At 43.1% G+C, this 23,379-nt stretch overlaps 1 protein-coding gene across 1 annotated transcript in view; it reads left to right on the top strand.

The window, feature by feature from the left end:
• Positions 1-23,379, top strand: part of inpp5d (inositol polyphosphate-5-phosphatase D) — a 61,178-nt gene that overhangs the window by 30,044 nt on the left and 7,755 nt on the right. Inside the window, exons 8-22 of the mRNA XM_071342296.1 lie at positions 39-116; positions 623-746; positions 3,489-3,592; positions 5,341-5,443; positions 5,677-5,873; positions 6,725-6,842; positions 7,599-7,695; positions 8,136-8,274; positions 10,743-10,851; positions 15,870-15,958; positions 17,112-17,193; positions 17,303-17,392; positions 17,776-17,886; positions 22,591-22,670; positions 22,794-22,881. Of these exons, the coding sequence (XP_071198397.1) occupies positions 39-116; positions 623-746; positions 3,489-3,592; positions 5,341-5,443; positions 5,677-5,873; positions 6,725-6,842; positions 7,599-7,695; positions 8,136-8,274; positions 10,743-10,851; positions 15,870-15,958; positions 17,112-17,193; positions 17,303-17,392; positions 17,776-17,886; positions 22,591-22,670; positions 22,794-22,881 (1,609 nt within the window). The remainder of the gene's footprint in view (positions 1-38; positions 117-622; positions 747-3,488; positions 3,593-5,340; positions 5,444-5,676; positions 5,874-6,724; positions 6,843-7,598; positions 7,696-8,135; positions 8,275-10,742; positions 10,852-15,869; positions 15,959-17,111; positions 17,194-17,302; positions 17,393-17,775; positions 17,887-22,590; positions 22,671-22,793; positions 22,882-23,379) is intronic.

The raw sequence follows: 23,379 nt of genomic DNA, 5'->3' as shown, positions 1-23,379 counted from the left end.
TCCTTTTCACATACTGTAGTTTCCTTTTTTTTTTTCAGGCCAAAACTGCTCTGTTTGAGTCGGTAGGATATGAAGGAGGCCACAGGAAGTCTCTAATACCACCTATTACATTTGAAGTAAGTTGAATTAGTGAGATACTGAAGTCAAAAGCCAACTATCATTGTGTTTCATGATAACAATGTTACCACATATTGTATATCAAAGGCATAGCGGATAATAAAACTTGTCTGAAACAAAATAATTGTATCTCTATTATCATTGTACATCTCCCGGGTGGCGCAGTGGTCTAGGGCACTGCATCGCAGTGCTAGCTGCGCCACCAGAGTCTCTGGGTTCGCGCCCAGGCTCTGTCACAGCCGGCCGCGACCGGGAGGTCCGTGGGGCGACGCACAATTGGCATAGCGTCGTCCGGGTTAGGGAGGGTTTGGCCGGTAGGGATATCCTTGTCTCAGTATGTAAATGTAATAAAAATGTAAAATGTATGCGCTCTGGATAAGAGCGTCTGCTAAATTACTAAAATGTAAATGTAATTGGGGTAAACTGCAAATTGTCTTTGCACGGTTTAATTGCACAAGGACAGGTTCCTTTTGTGAATTTATGAGGTTTTGGTCTTCTTTTGCAGGTCAAATCAGAGTTGCTTGGTCTCACAACCAAGATGTTCCTCAAGGTGGATGTGGAAACTGGGAAGATCTACTTCAAGAAATCTAAAGACGGGCCAGAAGATAAATACTTTGTTCACCATAAAAGTAAGTACTCTATTCCTCCTATAATCGTAAAGAGTCTTTCGCTTTTGTTTTTACATTCTGGACTGTATCTAGGCCTTAGACTGGTGTTACATTCTGTACTGTATCTAGGCCTTAGACTGGTGTTACATTCTGTACTCTATCTAGGCCTTAGACTGGTGTTACATTCTGTACTGTATCTAGGCCTTAGACTGGTGTTACATTCTGGACTGTATCTAGGCCTTAGACTGGTGTTACATTCTGTACTGTATCTAGGCCTTAGACTGGTGTTACATTCTGTACTGTATCTAGGCCTTAGACTGGTGTTACATTCTGGACTGTATCTAGGCCTTAGACTGGTGTTACATTCTGTACTGTATCTAGGCCTTAGACTGGTGTTACATTCTGTACTGTATCTAGGCCTTAGACTGGTGTTACATTCTGTACTGTATCTAGGCCTTAGACTGGTGTTACATTCTGTACTGTATCTAGGCCTTAGACTGGTGTTACATTCTGGACTGTATCTAGGCCTTAGACTGGTGTTACATTCTGTACTGTATCTAGGTCTTAGACTGGTGTTACATTCTGTACTGTATCTAGGCCTTAGACTGTGGTTACATTCTGGACTGTCTCTAGGCCTTAGACTGGAGTTACACGAAGCAACTTTCATGCAATTTTAATTGTAGTTGCAAGTGGCATAATCTCAAGCAATTTTGCTGCCACATGAAGTTACTCAAACGCGATTAAAATTGCATGCAATAACCAATCAAATTGAAGCTGCTTATTTGAGAATTCTAAACTCACCCCATGTCATCTGCTGCATTACATTGTGCTTCCAACCGTTTGGTTATTGTAACAGAAAAGATATAGAAGAAATGCAGGCTGTACAGTGGAGGAAGAAAGGGGGGTACATACCTCACAAAGCCCCAGTCACTGGAAAGAAGGAATGCTTCATGTAGTAACTATCATGTTAGAAAAACTCACAACAAAGCAACACATTTTAAAAGGACAGTGACGTAGAGGGCGGTATTCCTCAACAACAACAAAAACGTCACATGATTTGAACTTCATCACCCTTCTGTTGCATCACTAAAACATTTATGCTTCCCGAGAACATCTGAAATACGTACAGTTGAAGTCGGAGGTTTACAGACACCTTAGCCAAATACAATTAAACTTTTCACAATTCCTGACATTTAATCTGAGTAAAAATTCCCTGTCTTAGGTCAGTTAGGATCACCACTTTATTTGAAGAATGTGAAATGTCAGAATAATAGTAGAAAGAATGATTTATTTCAGCTTTTATTTCTTTCATCACATTCCCAGTGGGCCAGAAGTTTACATACACTCAATTAGTATTTGGTAGCATTGCCTTTAAATTACTTAACTTGGGTCAAATGTTTCGTGTAGCCTTCCACAAGCTTCCCACAATGAGTTGGGTGAATTTTGGCCCATTCCTCCTTACAAAGCTGGTGTAACTGAGTCAGGTTTGTAGGCCTCCCTGCTCGCACACGCTTTTTCAGTTCTGCCCACAAATTTTCTGTAGGCTTGAGGTCAGGGCTTTTTGATGGCCACTCCAATACCTTGACTTTGTTGTCCTTAAGCCATTATGCCACAACTTTGGAAGTATGCTTCGGGTCATTGTCCATTTGGAAGACCTATTTGCGACCAAGCTTTAATTTTCTGACTGATGTCTTGAGATGTTGCTTCAATATATCCACATAATTTTCCTGCCTTATGATGCCATCTATTCTGTGAAGTGCACCAGTCCCTCCTGCAGCAAAGCACCCCCACAACATGATGCTGCCACCCTCGTGCTTCACGGTTGGGATGGTGTTCTTCGACTTACAATCCTCCCCCTTTTTCCTCCAAACATAACGATGGTCATTATGGCCAAACAGTTCCATTTTTTTTGTTTAATCAGACCAGAGGACATTTCTCCAAAAAGTATGATCTTTGTCCCCATGTGCAGTTGCAAACCATAGTCTGGCTTTTTTATGGCGGTTTTGGAGCAGTGGCTTCTTCCTTGCTGAGCGGCCTTTCAGGTTATGTCGATATACGACTCGTTTTACTGTGGATATAGATACTTTTGTACCTGTTTCCTCCAGCATCTTCACAAGGTCCTTTGCTGTTGTTCTGGGATTGATTTGCACTTTTCGCACCAAAGTACGTTCATCTCTAGGAGACAGAACGCATCTCCTTCCTGAGCGGTATGACGGCTGTGTGGTCCCATGGTGTTTATACTTGCGTACCATTGTTTGTACAGCTGAACGTGGTACCTTCAGGTGTTTGGAAATTGCTCCCAGAGAGAGGTTTGGGTTCACTTCTAAAATTACACTTATTGACTGCTAAACAATATACAATAAACTACGTTACATCTCCTGTTGTGCTAGTCTCTGTTCTGTCAACGTTGATCACTGGTTGTGCTTGTGCAGTACTGACAGCTGTGTTGCCATGACAACTGGGTCAGAATTCTGAACCATTCGAATAGATCATGTGTCCAAAGTGTTTGTTTTGATTGGCTGATGCTTGCAACTAGTTGCACAAAGTTGAAATGTTTCAACTGAATGCAACCATGGTTGCAGATGAGTGTTTCACGAAGCAGTCAAGAAGCAACTCATTTGCAAAACAACTAAAATTGCATGCAAATTGCGTCGCGTAACAACAGCGCTGGTCAAAAGTAGTGCCATATAAAGGGAAAAGGGTATCATTTGGGTGGTAATCTAAGACACTAGTGGATGTAGCCTTAATCTATGTCATGTGTAGTTTTACAGCTGGTGAAATCCCAGAAAGTTGCCAAACTGGTGATCGTGGTGGAGACCGAGAAGGAGAAGACTCTGAGGAAAGAGTTTGTCTTCGACGATACAAAGGTAGACCTCAGAAGAACTAGAGTGCCTTCAGAAAGTATTCATACCCCCTTGACTTATTCCACATTTTGCTGTTTTACAGACTGAATTTAAAATGGATTAAATACATTTTTTGAATTGTTTGTAGATTTTTTTGCAAATGTATTGAAAATTTAACACAGAAATATCTAATTTACATAAGTATTCACACGGCTGAGTCAATCTGAGTCAATACTTTGTAGAAGAACCTTTGGCAGCCATTACATCTGAGAGACTTTCTGGGTAAATCTCTAAGAGCTTTCCACACCTGGATTTTTGCAAGATTTGCCAATTTATTATTTTCAAAATTCTTCAAACTGTCAAATTGGTTGTTGATCATTGCTAGACAACCATTTTTAGGTCTTGTCATAGATTTTCAAGTAGATTTAAGTCAAAACTGTAACTCAGCCACCCAGGAACATTCACTGTCCTCTTGGTAAGTAACTCCAGTGTATATTCGGCCTTGTGATTTAGGTTATTGTCCTGCTGAAAGGTGAAAGGTGAATTCATCTCCAGTGTCTGTTGGGAAGCAGACTGAACCAGGTTTTCCTCTGGGATTTTTCTCCATTTTTCTCCATTCTGTTTCTTTTTTTATCCTGAAAAACTGAAAAACTCCCCAGGCCTTAACGACTATAGCCATACCCATAACATGATGCAGCCACCACTACGCTTGAAAATATGGAGAGTGGTACTTAGTAATGTGTTGTGTTGGATTTGCCCCAAAAATAACACTTTGTATTCAGGACAAAAGGTTTAATTCTTTGCCACATTTGTTGCAGTATTACTTTAGTGCCTTGTTGCAAACAGGATGCATGTTTTGGAATATTTGTATTTTAACGTACAGGCTTCCTTCTTTTCACTCTGTCATTTGGATTAGTATTGTGGAGTAACTACAATGTTGTTGATCCATCCTCAGTTTTAAAGTCACCATTGGCCTCATGGTGAAATCCCTGAGCGGTTTCCTTCCTCTCCGGCAACTGAGTTAGGAAGGACGCCTGTATCTTTGTAGTGACTTGGTGTATTGATGCACCATCCAGAGTGTAATTAATAACTTCCCCATGCTCAAAGGGATAATCAATGTCTGCTTTAAAAAAATTAAATGTATACCCATCTACCAATAGGTGTCCTTCTTTGCGAGGCTTTGGAAAACCTGGTCTATGTGGTTGAATCTGTGTTTGAAATTCACTGCTCGACTGAGGGACCTTACAGATAATTGTATGCGTGGGGTACAGAGATGAGGTAGTCATTCAAAAAATCATGTTTAACACTATTATTACACACATGCAACTTAAAACATTTTTACTCCTAAACTTATTTAGGCCATAACAAAAGGATTGAATACTTATTGATTCAAGACATTTCAGCTTTAAATTTTTTATTTGTAAAAATTTCAAAAAACACAATTCCACTTTGATTTACTGGCATTTAAAAAAAAAAAAAACACTATTTAATCCATATTAAATTCAGGCTGTAACACAACAAAATGTGTAAAAAGTCAAGGGGTGTGAATACTTTCTGAAGGCTGTGTACACGTATCACCAAGCTATGGCTTCATGTAAACTGTGTGGTCATCTTTCGTGTGTGTGTGTGTGTGTGTGTGTGTGTGTGTGTGTGTGTGTGTGTGTGTGTGTGTGTGTGTGTGTGTGTGTGTGTGTGTGTGTGTGTGTGTGTCTGTGTGTGTGTGTGTGTGTGTGTGTGTGTGTGTGTGTGCGTGTGCGTGTGTGTGTCACCAGAAAAGAGAAGGGTTCTGTCAACTCCTTCAGCAGATGAAGAACAAACACTCAGACAAGCCTGAGCCAGATATGATCACTGTGTTCGTTGGCACCTGGAATATGGGTAAAATGGCCGCCTTCAATGTCTACATTAACTAAAATACATAGAATAATCTACCTAGTGCATCAATTTGTTGATTATAAATACTTTATATATCAATTACTATCAATATCTATCGATATTGCTACTTCAGCTCAGTCGATAATTATTTTGCTCAAGAACTCAACAGCTAATTACACATTGATTGATTGGGACAATTAAACAATCGATTGATTGATAATGACCTCTTCCTCCAGGTAACGCCAGTCCTCCCCACAGCATAGCATCCTGGTTCCAGTGTAAAGGTCAGGGCAAGACCAGGGACGACACGGCCGATCACATTCCTCATGACATCTATGTGATCGGGACTCAGGAAGATCCCCTCGGGGAGAAGGAGTGGATAGACACACTGAAGAGTGCCTTGAGAGGAACCACCAACATCAGCTTCAAACAAGTCAGTCACTATCTCAACACACAGGGCCAGTTTTCCAGGATACATATTAAGCCTAGTCCTGGACTACCAAGCACTTTCAATTTAGATTTTTCCATTGACTTTGCTAGGCTTAATCTGAGAACAAGCCTTAATCTGAGAACAAGGCTTAATCTGAGAACAAGGCTTAATCTGAGAACAAGGCTTAATCTGAGAACAAGGCTTAATCTGAGAACAAGGCTTAATCTGAGAACAAGGCTTAATCTGAGAACAAGGCTTAACCTGAGAACAAGGCTTAACCTGAGAACAAGGCTTAATCTGAGAACAAGGCTTAACCTGAGAACAAGGCTTAATCTGAGAACAAGGCTTAACCTGAGAACAAGGCTTAATCTGAGGACAAGGCTTAATCTGAGGACAAGGCTTAATCTGAGGACAAGGCTTAATCTGAGGACAAGGCTTAATCTGAGGACAAGGCTTAATCTGAGGACAAGGCTTAATCTGAGAACAAGGCTTAATCTGAGAACAAGGCTTAATCTGAGGACAAGGCTTAATCTGAGAACAAGGCTTAATCTGAGAACAAGGCTTAATCTGAGGACAAGGCTTAATCTGAGAACAAGGCTTAATCTGAGTCCGGGAAACCACCCCTTAAAGTATAGTTACTTACTCCTGATTTCTACACTGGTATTAGGTAGGTTACACATTACAACTAATCTCGTCCACCAGCCAGGCTGTATATGTGGTTGCAATTAAGCCTTGGGACATTACATTAAAACAAGTGACAGTGACTGTCAGATTGTAATAGAATTCACCATTAAAAAAAAAGAAAAGATAAATATGTGTTTTATTGTAATTATTCTGTGTTATATTTTGTTCAGATAGCCATCCAAACCCTATGGAACATCCGCATCGTTGTGCTAGCCAAGCCAGAGCACGAAAACAGAATCTCACACATCTTTTCAGACAGCGTTAAGACAGGGATCGCCAACGCACTGGGTAAATCCCATCAGCTCACTGCAGACCTATCAGCTCACTGCAGAATCATCCACTCACTGCAGAATCATCCACTCACTGCAGACTCATCCACTCACTGCAGACCCATCCACCCACTGCAGACTCATCCACCCACTGCAGACCTATCAGCTCACTGCAGAATCATCCACTCACTGCAGACCCATCCACCCACTGCAAACTCATCCACCCACTGCAGACTCATCCACTCACTGCAGACCCATCCACCCACTGCAGACTCATCCACCCACTGCAGACTCATCCACTCACTGCAGACCCATCCACTCACTGAAGACCCATCCACTCACTGCAGAATCATCCACTCACTGCAGACCCATCCACCCACTGCAGACTCATCCACTCACTGCAGACTCATCCACTCACTGCAGACCCATCCACTCACTGCAGACCCATCCACCTACTGCAGACTCATCCACTCACTGCAGACCCATCCACCCACTGCAGACCCATCCACTCACTGCAGACCCATCCACTCACTGCAGACCCACCAACTCACTGCACACTCTTTGGCCCAATTTCCCGGACACAGATGAAACCTAGTCCTGGTTTAAAATGCATGTGCAATGAAGATTCTCCAATGAAATGGCTTTTTAGTCCAAGACTAGACTTAATCTGTGTCTGGGAAACTGGCCCTCTTTTTATTAACAACCTAGACGATGAAAGGCACAAACAGTAGAGAGGCCTAACTTTACATCCATGTTGTTTTACTTTATGTTCCAGGAAATAAGGGAGCAGTGGGTGTGTCCTTCATGTTCAACGGTACTTCCTTTGGCTTTGTCAACAGTCACCTGACTTCGGGGAGCGAGAAGAAGCTCAGGTGAGCTACAGGGATTAAAAATGGCTGACAAAATACGTATTCAGAATGTAACAATCCTCAAGCATTTTAAATAGTTCTGACCCTTAGAAACCAGTTTATGTTGAAAGCAAAATGGAGTTAAATCAAAAAGTGTATTGATTCCACTGACACAATATCAGAATGTTTAGCATCTCCTCAAAATGCCTCTAAACTCTTACAAGTTTTTTGGGGTTGTTTATGCTCCAGTATTATTTAGGATGTCTGTTGTTATTTGTGGCCTGTCTGCTCTATTTCTTGAGTAGCCTTTAACTGGTTCTGTTCATTTCTGTTTGATGAAAAAAGGAACACAAAGATATGAGCCTGCATATTGCAAAAATAGCTAAATGTGAGAAAAGAAGATACCATATCTCAACTACTTGAAAGCAAGACATTTATTTTCTCAACATTTATTCTCTTACCAGACGCAACCAAAATTACGTCAGCATCCTACGTTTCTTGAATCTTGGAGATAAGAAACTGAATCCGTTTGACATCACACATCGATTCACTCATCTGTTCTGGCTTGGGGATCTGAATTATCGAATTGAATTGCCATCCACAGTAAGTTGAACTAGTATAGCAGTTAACGTTGGATGTGGAGATTGTATTGTGATGAATTTGGGAGGGGGTAGCCTGCCCGGGACTCTAACCTGGGTCCAGCGACTGTCAACTCAACCTTAACCGTTATGCTAACAGATCTGAACCTTTTGAAGAGGTTGAGTTGGGTTAAGGTTGCTACAGTATCAACAACTCTCAACTGCTTTATCAACAACTCACCTGCTTTATCAACAACTCTCAACTGCTTTATCAACAACTCAACTGCTTTATCAACAACTCAACTGCTTTATCAACAACTCAACTGCTTTATCAACAACTCAACTGCTTTATCAACAACTCAACTGCTTTATCAACAACTCAACTGCTTTATCAACAACTCTCAACTGCTCTATCGACTATCAACAACTCTCAACTGCTCTATCAACTATCAACAACTCTCAACTGCTTTATCGACAACTCTCAACTGCTTTATCGACTATCAACAACTCTCAACTGCTCTATCGACTATCAACAACTCTCAACTGCTTTATCGACTATCAACAACTCTCAACTGCTCTATCGACTATCAACAACTCTCAACTGCTCTATCGACTATCAACAACTCTCAACTGCTCTATCGACTATCAACAACTCTCAACTGCTTTATCAACTATCAACAACTCTCAACTGCTTTATCAACTATCAACAACTCTCAACTGCTTTATCGACAACTCTCAACTGCTTTATCGACTATCAACAACTCTCAACTGCTCTATCGACTATCAACTACTCTCAACTGCTCTATCGACCATAAACAACTCTCAACAACTCTCAACTGCTTTATCGACTATCAACAACTCTCAACTGCTTTATCGACAACTCTCAACTGCTTTATCGACAACTCTCAACTGCTTTATCGACTATCAACAACTCTCAACTGCTTTATCAACTATCAACAACTCTCAACTGCTCTATCGACTATCAACAACTCTCAACTGCTTTATCAACTATCAACAACTCTCAACTGCTCTATCGACTATCAACAACTGTCAACTGCTCTATCGACTATCAACAACTCTCAACTGCTGTATCAACTATCAACAACTCTCAACTGCTCTATCGACTATCAACAACTCTCAACTGCTCTATCGACTATCAACAACTGTCAACTGCTCTATCGACTATCAACAACTCTCAACTGCTTTATCAACAACTCTCAACTGCTCTATCGACTATCAACAACTCTCAACTGCTTTATCAACTCTCAACTGCTCTATCGACTATCAACAACTCTCAACTGCTCTATCGACTATCAACAACTCTCAACTGCTTTATCGACTATCAACAACTCTCAACTGCTCTATCGACTATCAACAACTCTCAACTGCTCTATCAACTATCAACAACTCTCAACTGCTTTATCGACAACTCTCAACTGCTTTATCAACAACTCTCAACTGCTTTATCGACTATCAACAACTCTCAACTGCTCTATCAACTATTAACAACTCTCAACTGCTCTATCGACTATCAACAACTCTCAACTGCTCTATCAACTATCAACAACTCTCAACTGCTCTATCGACTATCAACAACTGTCAACTGCTCTATCGACTATCAACAACTCTCAACTGCTTTATCGACTATCAACAACTCTCAACTGCTCTATCGACTATCAACAACTCTCAACTGCTCTATCAACTATCAACAACTCTCAACTGCTTTATCGACAACTCTCAACTGCTTTATCAACAACTCTCAACTGCTTTATCGACTATCAACAACTCTCAACTGCTCTATCAACTATTAACAACTCTCAACTGCTCTATCGACTATCAACAACTCTCAACTGCTCTATCAACTATCAACAACTCTCAACTGCTCTATCGACTATCAACAACTGTCAACTGCTCTATCGACTATCAACAACTCTCAACTGCTTTATCAACAACTTCCAACTGCTCTATCGACTATCAACAACTCTCAACTGCTTTATCGACTATCAACAACTCTCAACTGCTCTATCGACTATCAACAACTCTCAACTGCTCTATCGACTATCAACAACTCTCAACTGCTTTATCAACAACTCTCAACTGCTTTATCAACAACTCTCAACTGCTCTATCAACTATCAACAACTCTCAACTGCTCTCAACCACTGCTGGTCTAAATCTGTATTCATGTGCTTATTGAATGTGTTGTTACATACCAAGTAAGTAAGCGTAAGCAAGCAAGTTGTTACTTGGACACACACACTTGTGTAAAGGACATGGACCAGAGGAGTGCACTACTTATTTATTTACCCAAAGGCCCTGGTCTACAGTAGTTCACTAATATAGGGATGAGGGTGCCATTTGGGACAAAGCCAGCATGCAGTTCCTGTTCCCTATTTCTCTAGCAGCAGTTCGGCTAAATAGAGACAGTGCTGTGCTGATGACATCACCGGGCAGGAAGAGAGAGCAGCTACTTTGCATTGTGTTCCCTTAACAGGAAGCCGAGAGCATCGTGACCAAGATCAAACAGCAGCAGTACCAGGAACTGCTGTGTAGAGACCAGCTCACCATTGAGAAGGGAGAGGGGAAGATATTCCTACACTATGGTAAGACATGGCCACTAGCAACATACTAGTAAATTAGCAGCAGTACCAGGAACTTCTGTGTAGAGACCAGCTCACCATTGAGAAAGGAGAGGGGAAGATATTCCTACACTATGGTAAGACATGGCCACTAGCAACATACTAGTAAATTAGCAGCAGTACCAGGAACTTCTGTGTAGAGACCAGCTCACCATTGAGAAAGGAGAGGGGAAGATATTCCTACACTATGGTAAGACATGGCCACTAGCAACATACACTATGTCATAGCTAACTATGCCTAAAGTAAATTAAACTTCACTAGGCTATATGATGTGTATGGAAAAATGTGAGGATGAAATTGGTGGTCATTGATAAGTGATTTTCATTAAAGTAATGCATTTCTATGCCAAAGCCATGGTCATTGAATGGGCACAACTAGCCATTGAGTGAACACATCTACAGCATGTTAGCCTTGGTAAACTATAGGCTAGCTAGCCCCAGAGCCATGACTCTAGCTAGCACTACCAGAGAGTAAACTATAGGCTAGCTAGCCCCAGAGCCATGACTCTAGCTAGCACTACCAGAGAGTAAACTATAGGCTAGCTAGCCCCAGAGCCATGACTCTAGCTTGCACTACCAGAGAGTAAACTATAGGCTAGCTAGCCCCAGAGCCATGACTCTAGCTTGCACTACCAGAGAGTAAACTATAGGCTAGCTAGCCCCAGAGCCATGACTCTAGCTAGCACTACCAGAGAGTAAACTATAGGCTAGCTAGCCCCAGAGCCATGACTCTAGCTTGCACTACCAGAGAGTAAACTATAGGCTAGCTAGCCCCAGAGCCATGACTCTAGCTTGCACTACCAGAGAGTAAACTATAGGCTAGCTAGCCCCAGAGCCATGACTCTAGCTAGCACTACCAGAGAGTAAACTATAGGCTAGCTAGCCCCAGAGCCATGACTCTAGCTAGCACTACCAGAGAGTAAATTATAGGCTAGCTAGCCCCAGAGCCATGACTACCTAGCCCTATCAGATAGTAAACTATAGGCTAGCTAGGCTAGCTAGCCCTACCAGATAGTAAACTATAGGCTAGCTAGCCCCAGAGCTATGACTACCTAGCCCCAGAGCCATTGCTCTAGCTAGCCCTACCAGTAAACTATAGGCTAGCTAGCCCCAGAGCCATGACTCTTGCTTGCCCTACCAGAGAGTAAACTATAGGCTAGCTAGCCCCAGAGCCATGACTCTAGCTAGCACTACCAGAGAGTAAACTATAGGCTAGCTAACCCCAGAGCCATGACTCTAGCTTGCACTACCAGAGAGTAAACTATAGGCTAGCTAGCCCCAGAGCCATGACTCTAGCTAGCACTACCAGAGAGTAAACTATAGGCTAGCTAACCCCAGAGCCATGACTCTAGCTTGCACTACCATAGAGTAAAGTATAAGCTAGCTAGCCCCAGAGCCATGACTCTAGCTAGCACTACCAGAGAGTAAACTATAGGCTAGCTAACCCCAGAGCCATGACTCTAGCTTGCACTACCAGAGAGTAAAGTATAAGCTAGCTAGCCCCAGAGCCATGACTCTAGCTAGCACTACCAGAGAGTAAACTATAGGCTAGCTAGCCCCAGAGCCATGACTCTTGCTTGCACTTGTAACAGTATAACTTTAAACCGTCCCCTCGCCCCGACACGGGCGCGAACCAGGGACCCTCTGCACACATCAACAACTGTCGCCCACGAAGCATCGTTACCCATCGCTCCACAAAGGCCACGGCCCTTGCAGAGCAAGGGGCAACACTACATCTAGGTTTCAGAGCAAGTGACGTAACTGATTGAAACGCTACTAGCGCGTACCCGCTAACTAGCTAGCCATTTCACATCCGTTACACTCACCCCCCTTTCAACCTCCTCCTTTTCCGCAGCAACCAGCGATCCAGGTCAACAGCATCAATGTAACAGTATAACTTTAGTACCGTCCCGATGTAACAGTATAACTTTAAACCGTCCCCTCGCCCCGACCCGGGCGCGAACCAGGGACCCTCTGCACACATCGACAACAGTCACCCACGAAGCGTCGTTACCCATCGCTCCACAAAAGCCGCGGCCCTTGCAGAGCAAGGGGAAACCCTACTTAAGTCTCAGAGCAAGTGACGTAACTGATTGAAATGCTAGTAGCGCGTACCCGCTAACTAGCTAGCCATTTCACATCCGTTACACACTACCAGAGAGTAAAGTATAAGCTAGCTAGCCCCAGAGCCATGACTCTAGCTAGCACTACCAGAGAGTAAACTATAGGCTAGCTAACCCCAGAGCCATGACTCTAGCTAGCCCTACCAGAACGTATTTATGCTCACAAGAGCCATGACTCTAGCTAGCCCTACCAGAGAGTAAACTATAGGCTTGCCCCAGAGCCATGACTCTAGTTAGTCCTACCAGAGAGTAGTTATCCTCACAAGAGCCATGACTCTAGCTAGTCCTACCAGAGAGTATTTATGCTCACAAGAGCCATGACTCTAGCTAGTCCTACCAGAGAGTATTTATGCTCACAAGAGCCATGACTCTAGCTAGCCCTACCAGAGAGTAAACTATAGGCTTGCCCCAGAACCATGACTCTAGCTAGCACTACCAGAGAGTAAACTATAGGCTTGTCCCAGAGCCATGACTCTAGCTAGCCTTACCAGAGAGTATTTATGCTCACAAGAGCCATGACTCTAGCTAGTCCTACCAGAGAGTATTTATGCTCACAAGAGCCATGACTCTAGCTAGTCCTACCAGAGAGTATTTATGCTCACAAGAGCCATGACTCTAGCTAGTCCTATCAGAGAGTATTTATGCTCACAAGAGCCATGACTCTAGCTAGTCCTACCAGAGAGTATTTATGCTCACAATAGCTTATGCTTTTGTCATGGACATGGTATTGTGCCAAATGTAGCCTTCTTGAAGTTGAGTTCACCCCAACATGTAACAAGATGTAGAGGAAGTTGAGTTCACCCCAACATGTAACAAGATGTAGAGGAAGTTGAGTTCACCCCAACATGTAACAAGATGTAGAGGAAGTTGAGTTCACCCCAACATGTAACAGGATGTAGAGGAAGTTGAGTTCACCCCAACATGTAACAAGATGTAGAGGAAGTTGAGTTCACCTCAACATGTAACAAGATGTAGAGGAAGTTGAGTTCACCCCAACATGTAACAAGATGTAGAGGAAGTTGAGTTCACCTCAACATGTAACAAGATGTAGAGAAAGTTGAGTTCACCTCAACATGTAACAAGATGTAGAGGAAGTTGAGTTCACCCCAACATGTAACAAGATGTAGAGGAAGTTGAGTTCACCCCAACATGTAACAAGATGTAGAGAAAGTTCAAGATGTAGAGGAAGTTGAGTTCACCCCAACATGTAACAAGATGTAGAGAAAGTTGAGTTCACCCCAACATGTAACAAGATGTAGAGAAAGTTGAGTTCACCCCAACATGTAACAAGATGTAGAGAAAGTTCAGTTCACCCCAACATGTAACAAGATGTAGAGAAAGTTGAGTTCACCCCAACATGTAACAAGATGTAGAGGAAGTTGAGTTCACCCCAACATGTAACAAGATGTAGAGGAAGTTGAGTTCACCCCAACATGTAACAAGATGTAGAGAAAGTTGAGTTCACCCCAACATGTAACAAGATGTAGAGAAAGTTGAGTTCACCCCAACATGTAACAAGATGTAGAGGAAGTTGAGTTCACCCCAACATGTAACAAGATGTAGAGGAAGTTGAGTTCACCCCAACATGTAACAAGATGTAGAGGAAGTTGAGTTCACCCCAACATGTAACAAGATGTAGAGAAAGTTGAGTTCACCCCAACATGTAACAAGATGTAGAGAAAGTTCAGTTCACCCCAACATGTAACAAGATGTAGAGAAAGTTGAGTTCACCCCAACATGTAACAAGATGTAGAGGAAGTTGAGTTCACCCCAACATGTAACAAGATGTAGAGGAAGTTGAGTTCACCCCAACATGTAACAAGATGTAGAGAAAGTTGAGTTCACCCCAACATGTAACAAGATGTAGAGAAAGTTGAGTTCACCCCAACATGTAACAAGATGTAGAGGAAGTTGAGTTCACCCCAACATGTAACAAGATGTAGAGGAAGTTGAGTTCACCCCAACATGTAACAAGATGTAGAGGAAGTTGAGTTCACCCCAACATGTAACAAGATGTAGAGAAAGTTGAGTTCACCCCAACATGTAACAAGATGTGGAGAAAGTTGAGTTCACCCCAACATGTAACAAGATGTAGAGAAAGTTGAGTTCACCCCAACATGTAACAAGATGTAGAGAAAGTTGAGTTCACCTCAACATGTAACAAGATGTAGAGGAAGTTGAGTTCACCCCAACATGTAACAAGATGTAGAGGAAGTTGAGTTCACCCCAACATGTAACAAGATGTAGAGGAAGTTGAGTTCACCCCAACATGTAACAAGATGTAGAGGAAGTTGAGTTCACCCCAACATGTAACAAGATGTAGAGAAAGTTGAGTTCACCCCAACACGTAACAAGATGTAGAGAAAGTTGAGTTCACCCCAACATGTAACAAGATGTAGAGGAAGTTGAGTTCACCCCAACATGTAACAAGATGTAGAGGAAGTTGAGTGAATGAAGATTATGGTTACACTATATTCTGTCTGTATATTGTTAATTTTATTCTTAAAAAAAATAAAAAAATGTTTGCCTTTACCTCCCTTATCTCACCTCATTTGCTCACATTGTATATAGACTTATTTTTATTTTGTATTATTGTATGTGTAACTCTGTGTTGTTGTATGTGTCGAACTGCTTTGCTTTATCTTGGCCAGGTCGCAATTTTAAATGAGAACTTGTTCTCAATTTGCCTACCTGGTTAAATGAAGGTGAAATAAAAAATAAATAAATAAATAAAATTGTAAGACAATGTCAGCACCACTTCACCAGGTCAAATTCCTGGTACATGTACATGTAATTGACAAATAATGGTGAATCTGACACCTCTCTCTCTCTCTTTTTAAAAATGTTATCTCATCACAGATGAGGAGGAGATCACGTTCGCGCCCACATATCGTTTCGAGAGAGACACACGCGAGAGATATGCCTACACCAAGGCCAAAGCCACTGGGGTAAGTTTATTGTGTATGTTTCCTGAGATGCTGTATGGCACAGGTGGCCCTCATACAGTAGGGAAAATAAGCAAATATCTGAGAGCACAAGTCCACAGCTTCGCTGTTTATTATTTTACCTTGTAGAGGTAGCCACAAAACAATGTCTGCATCCCAAATGGAATCCTATTCCATACATAGCCCAGGGGCTCTGGTCAAAAGTAGTGCACTATATAGGGAAAAGGGTTCCATAGGGCTCTGGTCTAAAGTAGTGCACTATATAGGGAATAGGGTTCCGGTCTAAAGTAGTGTACTATATAGGGAATAGGGTTCTGGTCTAAAGTAGTGCACTATATAGGGAAAAGGGTTCCATAGGGCTCCGGTCTAAAGTAGTGCACTATATAGGGAATAGGGCTCTGGTCTAAAGTAGTGCACTATACAGGGAATAGGGCTCTGGTCTAAAGTAGTGCACTATATAGGGAATAGGGTGCCATAGGGCTCTGGTCTAAAGTAGTGCACTATATAGGGAATAGGGTTCTGGTCTAAAGTAGTGCACTATATAGGGAAAAGGGTTCCATAGGGCTCCGGTCTAAAGTAGTGCACTATATAGGGAATAGGGCTCTGGTCTAAAGTAGTGCACTATACAGGGAATAGGGCTCTGGTCTAAAGTAGTGCACTATATAGGGAATAGGGTGCCATAGGGCTCTGGTCTAAAGTAGTGCACTATATAGGGAATAGGGCTCTGGTCTAAAGTAGTGCACTATATAGGGAATAGGGTGCCATAGGGCTCTGGTTTAAAGTAGTGCACTATATAGGGAATAGGGCTCTGGTCTAAAGTAGTGCATTATATAGGGAATAGGGCTCTGGTCTAAAGTAGTGCACTATATAGGGAATAGGGTTCTGGTCTAAAGTAGTGCACTATATAGGGAATAGGGTTCTGGTCTAAAGTAGTACCGCTATATAGGGAATAGGGCTCTGGTCTAAAGTAGTGCACTATATAGGGAATAGGGCTCTGGTCTAAAGTAGTGCACTATATAGGGAATAGGGTTCCATTTGGGACACACAGGTCTCTGAAACCACTATTAGAAAGATGGCATGGTCTTAGATAGGCCTGCCATCAAACCAATGCTGATTTTTCCCTAACGACTGAAATATAAATTCTTCTCCCTCGCAGACTAAATACAATCTACCATCATGGTGTGATCGTGTTCTACGGAGGTCCTACCCCTTGGTTCACGTGTTCTGTCAGTCATACGGTGAGACTACTTGCGATGATAATTGATTAATTGCAATTAACGAACAAAATATGTCTAATTTTAGCTAAATGTTATTACCAATGATATAATTTTGCAACCTCTCTTGTAGGGTGCACCAATGACATTATGACCAGTGACCACTCTCCAGTTTTCTCCACGTTTGAAGTTGGAGTGGCATCACAGTTTGTCTCCAAGCACGGTACAGTTTCTAACTTCCCTAGACAACTACACCGTACTGGCTGTGTGACTAGACAACTACACCGTACTGGCTGTGTGACTAGACAACTACACCGTACTGGCTGTGTGACTAGACAACTACACCGTACTGGCTGTGTGACTAGACAACTACACCGTACTGGCTGTGTGACTAGACAACTACACCGTACTGGCTGTGTGACTAGACAACTACACCGTACTGGCTGTGTGACTAACGCACGTGTGTTTGACATCACTGTATTTGACGAGATTATCTACCCTCAGAAGAAGATGTTCTAGTGTTTTTTTTCCCGAGCGCAAATCTATGGACAAATCTATGGACAAAGACAACTACCTTTCCAATTGTCTTTCTATCTTTCTTTCCAGATCCCAACAGTGTGTCTCAGGGTGGGATCAAGTTCATGAACTGTGTTGCCACCCTCATGACAAAGTCCAAGACCAAGTTCTTCATCGAATACCACTCCAGCTGCTTAGAGAGTAAGACTAGGCTACTTCCTTATTCCATCTGACCTCCGGGGATCATGGGATAACACTAATAAACATATCAGGCGCTCCAAATGAACTGGAGTCTAACTCACAGTGACTCCACACTAGTCTGAGTGCTATAGTACGAAGCAAACTAGACCTACTCAGGCTTTTATAAAGCTAGCCCGCTCCAGTTAGCTTCACATTCCGGATCAGGCTTTTATAAAGCTAGCCAGCTTCAGGTAGCTTCACATTCCGGATCAGGCTTTTATAAAGCTAGCCAGCTTCAGGTAGCTTCACATTCCGGATCAGGCTTTTATAAAGCTAGCCAGCTTCAGTTAGCTTCACATTCCAGATCAGGCTTTTTAAAAATTGTATTTATTTATTTCACCTTTATTTAACCAGGTAGGCAAGTTGAGAATAAGTTCTCATTTACAACTGCAACCTGGCCAAGATAAAGCAAAGCAGTGAGACACAAACAACAACACAGAGTTACACATGGAATAAACAAACATACAGTCAATAATACAATAGAGAAAGTCTATATACAGTGTGTGCAAATGAGGTAGGATAACGGAGGTAAGGCAATAAATAGGCCATAGTGGCGAAATAATTACAATTTAGCAATTAAACACTGGAGTGATAGATGTGCAGAAGATGAGTGTGCAAGTAGAGATACTGGGGTGCAAAGGAGCAAAATAAATAAAATAGATAACAGTATAAGGATGAGGTAGTTGTATGGGCTAATTACAGATGGGCTATGTACAGGTGCAGTGATCTATGAGCTGCTCTGACAGCTGGTGCTTAAAGCTAGTGAGGGAGATATGAGTCTCCAGCTTCAGTGATTGTTGCAGTTCATTCCAGTCATTGGCAGCAGAGAACTGGAAGGAAAGGAGGCCAAAGGAGGAATTGGCTTTGGGGGTGACCAGTGAAATATACCTGCTGGAGTGCGTGCTACGGGTGGGTGCTGCTATGGTGATCAGTGAGCTGAGATAAGGCAGGGCTTTACCTAGCTAAGACTTATAGATGACCTGGAGCCAGTGGGTTTGGCAACGGATATGAAGCGAGGGCCAGCCAACGAGAGCATACAGGTTGCAGTGGTGGGTAGTATATGGGGCTTTGGTGACAAAACGGATGACACTGTGATAGACTACATCCAATTTGCTGAGTAGAGGGTTGGAGGCTATTTTGTAAATGACATCGCCAAAGTCAAGGATCGGTAGGATGGTCAGTTTTACGAAGGTATGTTTGGCAGCATGAGTGAAGGAGGCTTTGTTGCGAAATAGGAAGCTGATTCTAGATTTTTTGGATTGGAGATGTTTAATGTGAGTCTGGAAGGAGAGTTTACAGTCTAACCAGAAACCTAGGTATTTGTAGTTGTCCACATAATCTAAGTCAGAACCGTCCAGAGTAGTGATGTTAGACGGGCGGGCAGGTGCGGGCAGCGATCGGTTGAAAAGCATGCATTTAGTTTTACTTGCATTTAAGACCAGTTGGAGGTCACGGAAGGAGAGTTGTATGGCATTGAAGCTCATCTGGAGGTTAGTTAACACAGTGTCCAAAGAAGGGCCAGATGTATACAGAATGGTGTTGTCTGCGTAGAGGTGGATCAGAGAGTCACCAGCAGCAAGAGAGACATCATTGATATATACAGAGAAAAGATTCGTCTCTATTCACCCCCATAGAGACTGCCAGAGGTCCAGACAACAGGCCCTCCGATTTGACACACTGAACTCTATCTGAGAAGTCGTTACTGAACCAGGCGAGGCAGTCATTTGAGAAACCAAGGCTGTTGAGTCTGCCGATGAGAATGTGGTGATTGACAGAGTCGAAATCCTTGGCCAGGTCGATGAAGACGGCTGCACAGTATTGTCTCTTATCGATGGCGGTTATGATATCGTTTAGCGTGGCTGAGGTGCACCCATGACCAGCTCTGAAACCAGATTGCATGGCGGAGAAGGTACGGTGGGATTCGAAATGGTCGGTGATCTGTTTGTTAACTTGGCTTTCGAAGACCTTAGAAAGGCAGGGTAGGATAGATATAGGTCTATAGCAGTTTGGGTCTAGAGTGTCACCCACTTTGAAGAGGGGTATGACCGCGGCAGCTTTCCAATCTTTGGGGATCTCAGACGATACGAAAGAGAGGTTGAACAGGCTAGTAATAGGGGTTTCAACAATTTCGGCTGATCATTTTAGAGAGAGAGGGTCCAGATTGTCTAGCCCGGCTGATTTGTAGGGGTCCAGATTTTGCAGCTCTTTCAGAACATCAGCTATCTGATTTTGGGTGAAGGAAAAATGGGGGAGGCTTGGGCAAGTTGCTGTGGGGAGGTACAGGGTTGTTGACCGGGGTAGGGGGAAGCCAGGTGGAAAGCATGGCCAGCCGTAGAAAAATGCTTATTGAAATTCTCAGTTATCGCGGATTTATCGGTGGTGACAGTGTTTCCTATCCTCAGTGCAGTGGGCAGCTGGGAGGAGGTGCTCTTATTCTCCATGGACTTTACAGTGTCCCAAAACTTTTTGGAGTTTGTGCTACAGGATGCAAATTTCTGTTTGAAAAAGCTAGCCTTTGCTTTCCAAACTTCCCTGAAAAGTTGCATATCGCGGGGGCTATTCGATGCTAATGCAGTGCGCCACAGGATGTTTTTGTGCTGGCCAAGGGCAGTCAGGTCTGGAGTGAACCAGGGGCTATATCTGTTCCTGGTTTTTTAGTGGGTCATGCTTATTTAAGATGGTGAGGAAGGCACTTTTGAAGAGCAACCAGGCATCCTCTACTGACGGAATGAGGTCAATATCCTTCCAGGATACCCGGGCCAAGTCGATTAGAAAGGCCTGCTCGCTGAAGTGTTTTAGGGAGCGTTTGACAGTGATGAGGGGTGGTCGTTTGACCGTAGACCCGTTACGGACGCGGTTTTATAAAGCTAGCCAGCTTCAGTTAGCTTCACATTCCAGATCAGGCTTCATCCATACTACGATGGTGGATAATGCTTGTCCGTCTGCTGCTAACTCTAGCGGGCTTGTAACTGTGTGTGCATGTTGCACATGGGCTAGTTGAACACCGGACCAAAGATGGTACAGTATGAAGATAGGCAGAAACTGCTTCTCCAATAGAAATCCCCGATCACTCTTGTAGGCGATGTCATGGCGACGTTGGCTAGCTAAGCTCATGCACAGACACATGTCATCGGGTCTAACGGTCGACTCTCGCCGAACTGCGCATGTGCAGGCCGTCAAATCCTTCGATATAACGTTTTTGACTAAAATTGACGTGTCAGTTTGTCACGCTCACGAGGTTGGAGTCATAACAAGTTCCACTACTTAAGAATCTAGGTTTTGCCTTTAGAGTTCAAGAAAATTAACAACTAAGAAAAAGACGTCACTCCTCTCATTGACTTCTCAAATCCCGGTCTGTTTCTCAAGCGTTCCCAGAAGCCTCGTGATGTTGCGCCTCTGGGTTTAGAAACTCTGTGGTCGAACTCTTCGTTGAGACAAAAAACATAACTTCATGGACAAGTCAGCGCCACATTTTAATTTGTGACGAAATCAAAATGAAAGAAAAGGGATCTTGCAAATTCACCAGACTCTAGATAGACTCTTAGAAGTGTCGTCTTTATTTTCTTGCTTATTGTTAATGCCGTCTTCGGTGTGCTTATGGGGAGGCAGGTAGCCTAGTGGTTAGAGCGTTGGGCCAGTAACCGAAAGGTTGCTAGATCGTCTTTGGTGTGCTTAACAACGAACAACCACCTTTTTCCCACTCCTATCTGTGGAACAGCTTGTTGTGTTCTTGCTATAGACATACAGTATAATCCATTGAAGGGGTTTGAACCTCTAACCCTGGCAGTTTGACTGTTAATCTCATGGGTACACTAGCAATGGCTGCCAGTCTTAACTTGAATGGTGTTAGCCCTGAGTTAGCCTGCCCTGGACCAGGTTAGTTCTGAATGCAGGATAAATAGAGTTAGCCCTGAGTTAGCCTGCCCTGGAGCAGGTTAGTTCTGAATGCAGGATAAACAGAGTTAGCTCTGAGTTAGCCTGCCCTGGACCAGGTTAGTTCTGAATGCAGGATAAACAGAGTTAGCCCTGTGTTAGCCTGCCCTGGAGCAGGTTAGTTCTGAATGCAGGATAAACAGAGTTAGTTCTGAGTTAGCCTATCCTGGACCAGGTTAGTTCTGAATGCAGGATAAACAGAGTTAGCCCTGAGTTAGCCTGCCCTGGACCAGATTAGTTCTGAATGCAGGATAAACAGAGTTAGCACTGAGTTAGCCTGCCCTGGACCAGGTTAGTTCTGAATGCAGGATAAACAGAGTTAGCCCTGAGTTAGCCTGCCCTGGACCAGATTAGTTCTGAATGCAGGATAAACAGAGTTAGCCCTGAGTTAGCCTGCCCTGGACCAGGTTAGTTCTGAATGCAGGATAAACAGAGTTAGCCCTGAGTTAGCCTGCCCTGGACCAGGTTAGTTCTGAAGGATTAGTTACCATAGAAATGTACCTGGCTAAAAGGCGAGCAACATTCCTATGATCGGTTATCCCGAGTTGAACTCAGAGTTGACCAAAGTTACCTTGCTAACTCCTCAAACCCGCTACGTAGTATATAGCCCCTCAAGGTCCCAGATCTAGTTGTCTTGCCATCTCTTACTATTCATTGTCATGCCAAACTGGATTTGGCTATACGGCACAAGCATATCTGGGACCAGCCTAACTGCACACATCCCGTCCACAGAATTTGTCAAGAGCTCAGAAGGAGAGAACCAAGATCACTCAGATGGGAACATCAAGGTTCGGTTTGGAAACCAAGTTGAGGTAAGTTGACATTTTGAAGCTTCTTTCAAGTACAAATACTAGGCTAATTGTCTTACAATGTAGGTGTATTTGATGCAGTAGAGTTGTTGAGTGTTCTGAACAACCTGTCGTGTCTTTTTAAAGCTCGTCCCTATCATCTCAGACCCAGAGTATCTGTTGGATCAGCACATTCTCCTGTGTGTCAAGTCCACAGACTGTGATGAATCCTATGGTGAGGAAGTAGGGCAATGGAAAGACTTGTTTTTTAGGATGACACAGACCACATTTTGGGCTGGTGTATAATACTAGTCTAGGTCTGTGACTCTTGATCATCTAGTTCTGTCATCATCTAGCTCTGTCTTCGTCTAGCGCCGTCTGTCTTCATCTAGCTCTGTCTTTCATCGTCTAGCTCTGTCTTAATCTAGCTCTGTCTTAATCTAGCTCTGTCTTCATCTAGCTCTGTCTTCATCTAGCTCTGTCTTCATCTAGCTCTGTCTTTCATCGTCTAGCTCTGTCTTCGTCTAGCTCTGTTTTCATGGTCTAGTTCTGTCTTCGTCTAGCTCTGTTTTCATGGTCTAGTTCTGTCTTCATCTAGCTCTGTCTTTCATCGTCTAGCTCTGTCTTCGTCTAGCTCTGTCTTCGTCTAGCTCTGTCTTTCATCGTCTAGCTCTGTCTTCGTCTAGCTCTGTTTTCATGGTCTAGCTCTGTCTTCGTCTAGCTCTGTCTTTCA

Source organism: Salvelinus alpinus, chromosome 15 (genome assembly GCF_045679555.1).
Source record: "Salvelinus alpinus chromosome 15, SLU_Salpinus.1, whole genome shotgun sequence".
NCBI lineage: Eukaryota > Metazoa > Chordata > Actinopteri > Salmoniformes > Salmonidae > Salvelinus > Salvelinus alpinus.
Note: the sequence above shows the minus strand (reverse complement) of the source record. Positions and strands in the feature narration are given on the sequence as shown.